The sequence below is a fragment of the Melampsora larici-populina genome, assembly GCF_000204055.1.
Source record: "Melampsora larici-populina 98AG31 unplaced genomic scaffold MELLAscaffold_247, whole genome shotgun sequence".
Classification (NCBI taxonomy): Eukaryota; Fungi; Basidiomycota; class Pucciniomycetes; order Pucciniales; family Melampsoraceae; genus Melampsora; species Melampsora laricis-populina.
This window is the reverse complement of record NW_006769001.1, coordinates 1-12,042: the sequence shown is the minus strand read 5'-3', so window position 1 is coordinate 12,042 and position 12,042 is coordinate 1. Positions and strand designations below refer to the sequence as shown.

Here is a 12,042-nt window from a genome sequence, read left to right as displayed (position 1 = left end):
GCTGTAATTGTCGCTGAATGCCTTCAAGTTAGCTAATTGCCTCATTGAGGCGGCAGCCGAGGCGGATTTCAAAATCAACCTTCCACTTCCGCCAATTGATGTTTGTTCAAATGTCCCCACCTTTTGATTAACCACTACCAAAAATAAAATTGTTCTAAATTGTTTCTTTTGGCGATTCACTTGTATTTTTGCTCATACATGCAACATTTCCCTTTTTCAATACCTTTGTTAACTCTTTCAATTTGTTACCTAGAGAGTCACTCAGTTTGTAAACGGTCTCAATGGCCTTATTTGGAATTATCACTAGGTTATTGTTTGTGAATCAACGATGCCATTTTGCCCCTGTTGGCATCCCAAAGTTGTCGCGCTACCAACTCCCCATTGACTTGTGAAAACGCCAGGAATACATGCTACCAAGTATCCCTAGCGTTTGGCAAAACACCAGTTGCAAACACAAGTTCACCATATTGAGAACTTGTGTTTTTGTCTTCGAGAGTCTTGCGGTCATAACCCTTGAAATTTTCAAGTGGCTGTTCAAAATCTCAAGAATCTCATGTGGATTTGATTGCCAATACAATATGAGACTTGATGAGCCATGGATTTGGTTCTAATGATGGTCTCTTTGAAAACCACACAAACTACAGGACAAGCTGACTCAGCAAAGGCATGCTTTTGATTCCAAATCTTTTGATGGTTTGATTTCAACTGCCACTGTGGCATGACAGGAAACAAAATAAAGCATAGGGTACATGTTACAATCCAAATGTAACGGATTCGTGAAAGAGATTACACATGTCACAAACTTCTAATGACTATAATCTTTGTATTACGCAACTTGTATGAATCCTCATCCGACAATCTCGTTAATCAATAGGAAGGATTCTGCCGAGTTCCTTCATCTCCTGAGCCCCCGTGACAGCAGGTCATAACATATTGTCGGATCCCATCAGGAATCAAGGAACAAGAAATCGATACATTAGAATTAGATTGAAACCGAATATTTCGAACGAAACCGAACCCTTGGAATACTCATCGAAACCTTATCGAATTGAATTGAAACTATAACCGAACCTTCTGCATCACTAGATTAGATAAGATTAGATAATTAGAATTCATCACTAGACCACAGATCACCACACTTAAAACCCACTTGAAATACGCCACCACGTCACCTTCTTACAGTCTCCCCGCAATCGGCGACGCCGAATCTGACTCCGAAACTTTCCTCGATACTGAAACTCATCTAGCAATCGAAGGACCATCTCGCCTAGCAATCGAAGGACCGAGTGCGATGGAGGACATACAGAGACAACTGAACGAACTCTCGAATTCTCTAGCGAACGAACGCACATTACGGGAGAGAGCTGAAGCCAGGTCTATTGAGGCTGAAGCTCGACTTGCCGCGATTGAATCTTCTCGCAGCGCACCTCACAACGCTCCTCCACCAAACCCTACTGTCACTATGCAGCCACCTACTGAGATCGTACCTACTCCTAAAGGGCCTAAAGTATCGACTCCAGATAAGTTCAGTGGTGCCAGAGGTGCACCAGCGGAAATTTTCGCTACTCAGGTGCAATTGTATATGTTGGCACAACACCACCTATTTCCCGACGATCGAAGCAAGGTTGTATTCACCTTATCGTACCTCACCGGGGCTGCTAGCAGCTGGGCTCAGCCTATGACCCTCGAACTCCTTGACGCTAACACGGCCCACTTAGTTACCTTCGAGCGATTCATCACCAATTTTAAGGCGATGTACTTCGACACCGAGAAGAAGTCTAAGGCGGAGCGCGCCTTACGGGCTTTAACTCAGAAGGGCTCTGTCGCTACCTATGCACACGAATTCAATTTGTACGCGACAGCTACTGGATGGGAAGTCCCGACTCTCATCAGCCACTTCGAACAAGGTCTGAAGAAGGAAATTCGCGTGGCGATGGTCATGGTCCAGGAGGATTTCACCAGCATCGAGCAAATCGCCAATCTAGCGATCAAGCTTGACAGCAAGATCCACGGCGCTACGAGCACCTCAGCCACCTTCCATGTACCTACGGATCCAAATGCTATGGATATCTCCTCTAACTTCGTCCGTTTATCTGAGGAAGAACGCGCTAGACGTTTACGTACTGGGTCTTGTTTTCATTGTGCAGGCCAGGGTCACCGCGCGAATGAGTGTCCGGTGAAGCGAAATGGTGGTAGTAACGGAAAGAGAAGAGGTGGTATGACGGGTCAGGGTGGCTTTAGACATAAGATTGCTGAGCTTGAAGCGAAGATAGCTGCAATGGGAGGTGAAAGTTCAGGTGGTGAGGATAGACAAGGAGAAGGAAGTAGAGCTGATCAATCAAAAAATGGCGCTGCTCAGGCTTGACAGGTGTGCCTATCCTGAGCTCTAGAGGGGGATTAGATGTCATAGAACTTGGTGCTAGTAAAATTCAAACCTGCAATACAAATGATCCAAGGCTTTTTTTACGTACAACTCTATCATTGTCCCAAGTCCCTCGCGCCACACCACATTTTTCTTTTCAAGCTCTCTTCCTGATTGACTCAGGTGCCACGCACAACGTCTTGAGTGAGTCTGCCGCTGCTGAGGCACAACTACTTCAGCATGCCTACCGATCCACCAGAGTAGTAACTGGCTTTGATGGATCTGTGAGTCAATCATCCTACGAAATCGACTTACACATTCAAAATGAACCTACCCACACCCGATTTATCATCACCAAAATCAAGAATTCCTACGACGGTATCCTAGGAATCCCTTGGATTAAGGCGAATAGCCACTTCATCGACTGGAAGGAAGGCGTGATTATTCAACCTGATTCGCACGTTGCAGCTGTTACTACAGCGTTGTCTCTTCCGCCACCACCCTTAGAGGACCCGGCATTGGAGCCCATAAGGGACGCTAGGATTGTTGACAAGGGGATGTGTATCAGTGATGATACGTTAGCATCCCCGCAACGTGCGTATGCTCTTTCTAATGCCTCAAATGTTATTGAATGTGCTGGCAAGCATGCTTTACACCATGAATTACAGATCATCTCACCGACTATCCCGACGACTTGTACACTTGAAGACGAGTATCACATTGCAGCCGTAACGACGGCTTCGTCCATTCCGAAACACACCCCCGAGGATCCGATGGAGATGCCACAGGGGCAAGCTAGGATACGTGACGAGGGGATGAGTATCATTGATGATACTAGAACATCCCCGCAATGTGAGTTCGACTTGACTCATCACCCAATCCCCATTGAAATAGCTGGCAAGCTTTATTTCAATCCTAAATCACAGATAACACCGCATCAACCGATTCCGAACGACGTCATCCAGGCTTCATTGATCACCGAACAAGCCACTATCATCGCGACTGATTTACCAGTCTCGTCAGTTCCGCACCATACCCCTGAGGATCCTGTGGAGATGCCAAAAGGGCAAGCTAGGACATGTGACGAGGGGATGTGTATCTTTCCAGATACGTTAGCATCCCCGCGATGTGAGTCAATTAATTCTTCAGATTTTACCGCATGTGACACGGCTGGCCAGCATGATTTTTCCCTGAATACCACAGTAATAGATGTCGATGCTGCTAAGACATCGTGGTCCACTTCGGCTAGACTGGCGGCGGATTTGAAACTTCAGGAGCCGGTGAAGACTGTCGAGGAGCTCGTGCCATCCTATTACCATCGTCACCTTCGAATGTTCCGGAAATCCGACTCTCAGTGCCTACCTCCTAGGCGTAAATACGACTTTAAGGTGGACTTGATCCCTGGAGCCCAGCCCCAATCGAGCCGCATCATACCTTTATCACCGGCAGAAGATGCTGCATTAGATAAGATGATTCAAGAGGGACTTACAAATGGCACCATCCGTCGAACTACGTCGCCGTGGGCGGCTCCCGTGCTATTCACCGGGAAGAAGGATGGCAATCTTCGCCCATGTTTTGATTATCGAAAATTAAATTCACTCACCGTTAAGAACAAATACCCACTTCCTTTAACTATGGATTTGGTAGATAGCTTGTTGGACGCTGAAAAGTTCACAAAACTCGACCTTCGGAACGCCTACGGTAATCTTCGTGTAGCTGAGGGATATGAAGATATCTTAGCATTCATCTGTAAACAAGGGCAGTTCGCACCACTTACGATGCCATTCGGGCCTACTGGCGCAGTCGGTCATTTCCAGTTTTTTATTCAGGATATCTTGATTGGCAGGATTGGGAGAGACACAGCGGCCTACCTTGATGATATTATGGTATATACAAAGACAAAAGTCCATCACGAAGAAGCTGTAGACGGGATACTGGATGTCTTAAGCAATCAAAACTTGTGGCTCAAACCGGAGAAGTGTGAGTTTTCTAAGGACGAAATTGAATACTTAGGGCTTATCATTTCGAAGAACAAGGTTCAGATGGACCCCACCAAAGTGAAGGCGGTTAAGGAATGGCCGGCACCTCGTAACGTGAATGAATTGCAGCGGTTCATAGGATTTTCGAACTTTTATCGAAGGTTCATCGATCATTTTTCCCACACGACTCGACCACTACACAATCTCACCAAATTGAAGACTCCGTATGTCTGGGACACCGAGTGCGATAAAGCTTTTGAAACCTTGAAAACCGCTTTTACGTCAGCTCCTGTTCTTAAAATCGCGGACCCGTACAAGGCATTTATCCTTGAATGCGATTGTTCGGACTTTGCGCTTGGCGCGGTGCTCTCGCAAGTATGTGATGAAGATAATTTGCTACATCCAGTGGCGTATTTGTCAAGGTCCCTGGCGCTGGCGGAGCGAAACTACGAGATCTTTGACAAGGAGCTACTGGCTATAGTAGCTTCCTTCAAAGAGTGGCGTCATTACCTCGAGGGTAATCCTAACAGGTTAGAAGTCATTGTCTACACCGACCACCGGAACCTGGAGACTTTTATGACGACTAAACAGCTTACTAGACGTCAGGCAAGGTGGGCGGAGACTTTGGGCTGCTTCGACTTCATTATTAAGTTCCGACCTGGTCGAAATGCGGCGAAACCAGACGCTTTATCCCGAAGACCAGACCTAGCTCCTAAAGAAGAAGACAATTTGACATTTGGTCAACTCATTAAACCCGAAAATTTAGTGGAAGATTCATTTTTGGCCGAAGTAGATGCTTTTGATTGTTTTTTTGAAGATGAGACTGTAGACCTTGATAACGCCGAACATTGGTTCGAAGTTGACGTCTTAGGAATCACAGACCCCATCACTGAAATTGCTGAAGAAGATCAAATTATGACGGACGATGAAATTATTGATCTAATACGACAAGCAAACAAGGAAGATGAACGTATCAATGAATTAATGAACGCGAAAATCAACCCAATATCTTCAAAAATCAAGACGGCTGTTAATGACTATCAAATTAAAGACGGTGTATTATACAACAAAGGACGCATTGAAGTTCCGAGCAACGATCACATCAAGTATCTCATCGTACGTAGTAGACATGATTCATTGCTGGCTGGTCACCCTGGAAGGGCAAAGACTCTTGGTTTAGTCCGGCGAAGTTTCATTTGGCCTTCATTAAAGGCGTATGTCAATAGGTATGTTGATGGTTGTGACTCCTGTCTTAGAGTCAAATCAACCACGCAAAAACCATTTGGCACCCTTGAACCGCTCCCAATTCCAGCCGGCCCATGGACCGACATCACTTATGATCTTATTACGAAACTTCCGACGTCGAATGGATATGACAGTATATTAACTGTGGTGGACCGTTTTACAAAAATGTCTCATTTTATTCCATGTAAAGAATCTATGACCGCTAATGAATTGGCTGATGTTATGATAAGGAACGTCTGGAAGCTTCACGGCACGCCGAAAACGATAGTTTCCGACAGAGGCACAATTTTCGTGTCACAAATTACACGCGAACTGGATAAACGTCTCGGCATACAACTACACCCATCAACCGCATTTCATCCACGAACCGATGGTCAAAGCGAAATCGTCAATAAGTGCATTGAACAATACCTTAGACACTTTGTCCAGTACCGTCAGGACGACTGGGAGGCATTATTGCCGACAGCCGAATTCGCCTATAACAATAGAGATCACGAATCAACGGGCATGTCGCCTTTCATGGCGAATTACGGCTACAATCCAGTGTTCAATAAAGTCCCTTCCTCCGAACAGTGTATACCTGTGGTGGAGACTAGGTTGAAATTGATTGAAGATGTGCAAAAAGAACTGACTAGCTGTTTGGAATCCACGCAGGAATCAATGAAAACCCAATTTGACCGACATGTTGAGAAGACACCTGACTGGCAAATAGGGGATCAAGTGTGGCTCAACGGGAAGAATATTTCAACGACGAGACCTAGTCCAAAGCTTGATCATAGATGGCTAGGTCCCTTTCCTATAATTGAGAAGGTGTCACGTTCAGCTTACAAATTGATTCTTCCTAATTCCATGAAAGGGATACACCCAGTATTCCATGTCTCATTATTACGAAAACATCAAGTGGATTCAATTAGCGAAAGGAGACCAACATCACCGCCACCAATTATCATTAATGGAGAAGATGAATGGGAGGTAGAAGAGATACTTGACAGCAGGATACGGCGAAAGAAGAATGAATATTTAATCAAATGGAAGGGTTATCAATCAAATCACAATTCTTGGGAACCTGAAGGCAATTTAATTAGCAGCAAGCAACTTTTAAATGATTTTATTGCAAGATTTCCAAATACATCAACAATCAGAATCAAGAGGAAAAGGAGAAAGTGAGAGAGGGCATAGCTTTTTCCCACAGGGTTTTTTAACGCTGCCCGGGGAAAGAAAGCAGGACTTGCAAGAGGGAGTTTGTGCGTTAAATGGGGGATAATGTTACAATCCAAATGTAACGGATTCGTGAAAGAGATTACACATGTCACAAACTTCTAATGACTATAATCTTTGTATTACGCAACTTGTATGAATCCTCATCCGACAATCTCGTTAATCAATAGGAAGGATTCTGCCGAGTTCCTTCATCTCCTGAGCCCCCGTGACAGCAGGTCATAACAGTACAACATCTCGATTACAACTGGTCTACATATAGCCACTACCTTTGAAAAGCTTCTCGCACAAACACTCTGTGAAAACTTCCATCATGGAAACCCATACCACAGCTTGCTCGCCATCAGCATCAATGGCCCCTTGAGGTCCCTGGGTCCTTTGGAGGTTTGCTTTCACTGGTGAGAAACCCTTCTCAATTGGATCCATGGGTCCAGCTCACCAAGTTGTCTTCCAAAAAAACTTTGAAATTGATGTGAGAATACCCACCTCACTTGATGGTGATTGCCAATAAGCCATCCAATGAAATAGCCGGTAACACTGACGAACAGCCTGATTGAGTTGGCCTGGCGAGTTAGGGGGTACACTCTCCAATGGGTGCATGTGCGTACTCGCGATACATACACCGTTTTGCAATCACGGTTTCATCTAGGGGTCCAAGACGATTGAAGAATCAGTATATAGCGAAACAATCCATAAAGAAAGCATTGACTTACCAGCAAAGACAAGGCAACAAGGGTCAATGTCCAGTACCCTTGCCATATAAGCCCCTCGGGTTGCCAAACTTTGATTCAGATGAACGGTATGTGCTTTCTTTGGTGTCCAACACAATCTGTCGCGTAGCTCAGTTGAAAGTGTCTTGATTGATACATGTTTATTAAATTGATCCATGATCTTGCTTTGGAGTTTGTCTAGGTATAATGTTGGGTCAAGGCAAAGGCTATCAAGGACAAAGAGACGCTCGGATCCTCCTAAGACTAATGGTGCACCACGATCCATACGGTCCAAGGGATTTGTTACGACGGCCTGAGTTTCCTGGTAGAGATTGACCCAGCGATGGACCGAAGTAAGGGCTAACTCCATTCCAAGAGTCCTAGAAATATTGTGAAATTGAACCCCGGTGAGGGCTAAGCAAACAACTGCAAGATTGATTTCCGGGCTATGATGAGAGACCCAGAACTGGAAAGCAATCATATGAGCCTTGCAAGATATGAGATCAGGAAACAAAAGAAAAAGACTCACCGGTGGCATATCAGTTTTGTGCCAAATTTGAGGTAGGATGGTTGAGGTAGAAATAATAGAGGGACAAAAGAATAGGTGGATGAGGTGAAGCAAGACAGGAAATCACGGATGAGGGATACTCGAGTTGGGAAGAATGGGTGGACGAGGTGAAGCGAGAAATCACAGATGAGGTCTAACCCACTGACCCCTCTAGAACCGTGATTGGAACCTACCAGAAGATCCACCACGTGCCGCGTGAGATTCCGTGGGAATATGTCAAATACGTCGACAGTTCCCTTAACTATATCCCACTTGAAAAATAAAGAAAACTTGTTTTTTCAACAAGTCAGAAATAAAATAAAATCTGGAGAACAAAAAAAACCATTATTTCTCACAAAGGCTGTAGCTCTAGATGATCCCAGGAGTGGCTCTCAGAAGAGTAAGGATCATCCGGAGCCAGTGTGGAAGAGGAATGTATACAACGTGTCTATCTAAACCCATCAACTAAACCCATGATGACTCTACATGTCTATGTGTATCCTTACACTCGGGCTTGACCCTCACTACAAGCATTCAATTGCTCCTCAACAAACAGCCTGTCTTAATAAAGATACATCCAGCAAAATTGGGATATCTCAAGATAGGACCCCGGAATGCCCCCATAAAGGGTAGTCTAGTAGAAAAGTCCCTTTTGAGCTCCCGCGGAGCTACACTTCATGGGTTTATACCCATCTCTAATTAAAATCAAATTTCTGACTTTGGTTATTGCCAGCCTTTCGAGTCTTTGACAAGTACTTGTACTTTGTGACATGAAGGCTGACACTTGGATTGTGAAACGTTGTGAAATGCCGAGGTCGATTGAGCTTGAGGCTGGAGCAAGAGACCTTTCATAAGAGATTGTATATGATTTGCTTGTACTTCTTTGTTTTCTTGTTGACCGAGAAATTTTTATTTCAATCATCAAAGATGTCTACGCCTTCAAATGAAATATCTAATGTCTCAACATCAACGACTTTGCGCACTGCCAAACAAAAACTATTGGCTGAGCGAGCTGCCAATAAAGATGCCAAAAAACGCAAGGATTGCCCGTTGAAAACGGATGATGATCAAAACTGCCCAGAATGTGCCTTTACAAAGGATGGACCTGACCAATGGTTACACTGCCATTGTGGAAACTCGGTCAAAATGATACACGGTAGGATTCACTATGCCAAAGCCCATTGGGAGTCAAGTAAGTCATCGGTTCCTAAAGCCAATAGATCTTCGTTGATTGTCCACTGATGAACCAACATAATTTTTCATGTTTTGATTGTCTTCAAATAGTAACTTGTAAGACAGCAACAGCAAAGCTTCGACGGGCTGTAGATCGACCAAAAAGTCTTAATAGTTCAAACAACCAGCCACAAGTTTTTGACGTCCGATGTGCAGGCCTGACTGACAAGACATGGCTGCGTCCAGGTCAACAACCTATATTGACATGTATCCAGCATTCCTGCACGGCTTATCACGGATATCCACCGAGGTTTACTGTATGTCTCCAAATGTTTAAAACCCCGCTAGAGAGCTCGCTGTCCGATATCCAGAAGCATGAGCTTCAAGAAGAGCTCTTGTCGCTTTCCACATGGATCATCAGGCGTGATGGAAGTCAGGGTTCGATTCATTCCACCAAATGTACACAGCGAGTTTCAACCCTCGATTCTGGGGCTGTTGAGGTCTGTGTGCCTTGCTTGGAGCTCAAGAAATCTTCATCATTAAGCAAAGCTATCACTCGAGGCTACGCATCGGATGATACACTCAGATTTGTTGCAAAAAATTTCATGGATAGGGGTCCATTCCACGAACTTCTTTTACGCTATACTGAGCTACAGCAGTTGATTCAATCAGTCGAACGATCAACAAGAGCTGGCGACCTAGAGTTCTGGACAACTTTTGGTGTCCACGCCCGGGCTGGACTGTTTAAAGATGTCCCAATGCTTCGAGCAGTAGCAGAGGGAGTTGCCATTCGGGCTGAAAGGGAAGCAAAAGGCTTAACAACTCGTGGAATGCCATTCAACGAGTACCTCGACAACATGCTTACAACTGCAGGAGCATACTCCAAAGGTGCTTCTGAGCTATTTCGCGCAAACCTTGCTGGACGCTCATCTCGTGGCTTTCGCTTACAACGCCAACGGATTGGTGCTCGGATGCACGATAAATTTCACATCGATAATGTGCTTCCGGTAGTTGCTTGGCTTGAGCGATACGGATACAGTGGGCCAGTATCAGCAGGAACAGACCAGACGGTATGCGTGAAGGCGCTTCGTTACAACAACAGCTGTTTGGTTGGTGTAGAAGGTGGTGATGTCGAAGTTTCCAATCTCGAACACCTAGAGAAGTTGGTGGAGCATGCAGTTCAAGGAGATCACCTGTGTAAGAAGGTCAGTCTTCTTTCTTTGGTGAGATTCAACTTTCAAACTTCACTTCCAGATTTAAGTTGACAACAGCTACCTTTATCTCAGATTTGAGCATACACTCTACAGGTCCCTCTTCCGAACGTTCCTACATTTGTGGTGGCTTTGATTTCTAGTCGTGAGGATGAGTCTGCTGAGGATATCAAGGCTCAGCACCTTCAGTTCATTGATCTACTTGAATCTGTTGGAATTCGACTCATCTCGTTGGGGTCTGATGGTGCAGCATCTGAAGTGCTCGCACAAGAGTTACTTGTCAACTCGGCGACAGAACATTTGGAGTTCTCAGCTCCCAAACTCAGTGTCAACATACGTGTTCCACTTCTAGGGGCCTCGAAACGACCAGTTGTAGTAGTACAAGATCCTAAACATGCTAGGAAGACAGCTTCAAATCAACTACTTTCTGGGGCGCGTTTCTTAGCTTTTGGACGATTCAACGTCAACCTTGACCAGCTCCTCACTTTGCTCCAAACTGAAGAGTGCCCACTTGGCTATAAAGATGTATTAAATACAGATAAGCAAGATGATGGGCGAGCTTACCGAACTTTCAGCGAGGACACTTTCAAGGCTGCTTGTGCACAGCCAGATTGTCTTGGTCTGGTATTGTATCTCTACATATTTGGCGAGCTTGTTGATTCTTGGTTGAACCAGAGCATGCCACACCGAGAAAGGATTATTTCAAGTTATACGGCAGTCTTTTTTGTACGAAAGTGGAAGGCATATCTACTCAAACGTCAAAAGGAATCAGGGAGCTTGATGAATTTATCCTCAAACTGTATCTCACATCAAAGCATCCGAATATTTGAAAAGCTTGGTGAGAGTCTCTTGGGACTCATCATTTCTCACCGTGACCACTACCCTACGCACCCGCTAATGCCCTGGAAACATGGCACTGAGTGTTGTGAGCACATCTTTGGATGGATGCGGGTAATTTCTCCAACTTTTACTGTATTAGACGCAAGGCAGATGATGCCAAAGATATTTGCTGTGATAAAGAGCATCATGAGTGGGCATATCACATTACCCATGAGTGAGAATCTGCACGCAGGTAAGTTTTCTAACCAGAGTCTGCTTGTGTTTGTTATAAAGCTAATCAGAGTCTAATTTAATAGGCTACAAACACGATTTCTCACCCAATAACACTCACGATTTCAGCTACATCCTCAGTCAGTATCCCAGCAACAGCGAAATCAATGAACTACTTGAGCTCGCGGAATCTCGGGCAGAAGAACTAGCAGCTTTTTCTGGCATGACAACAAACAATTCAGCAGCACCACTCAACAACTTCACATCTGAGGAGGCCTGTGGTGAACATGAGCTTGATGTATCTGTATCAATACACAAACGATCTTACCTGAACTATCCTTTTGAACCTGAAACAATCACTGTTGAACAGGCATTAGAAACTGCAGCGGGATTGACAAGCCAGCACCAAGAAACCGATGTACTGATGTCTCAAATAACTGTGAACTTGGAAGCTCTAGCACTCGAAGTCCCCACCGATAACATGATACAACAGACTACAACCAATCAGCTACTAGAACCATATGTGACTCCTTCGACTACGTCAGAA

The 12,042-nt window shown here is 44.8% G+C and overlaps 1 protein-coding gene across 1 annotated transcript; it reads left to right on the top strand.

Moving 5' to 3' along the window:
* Positions 1–8,988: 8,988 nt before the first annotated feature.
* MELLADRAFT_87938 (uncharacterized protein) lies at positions 8,989–11,704 on the top strand (the record flags this gene model as incomplete). Its single annotated transcript, XM_007419559.1, has 6 exons — positions 8,989–9,253; positions 9,346–9,551; positions 9,622–9,734; positions 9,923–10,439; positions 10,542–11,517; positions 11,625–11,704. The coding sequence occupies 6 exons, from the start codon at positions 8,989–8,991 to the stop codon at positions 11,702–11,704; spliced, it is 2,157 nt and encodes a 718-aa protein (XP_007419621.1).
* Positions 11,705–12,042: the final 338 nt, after the last annotated feature.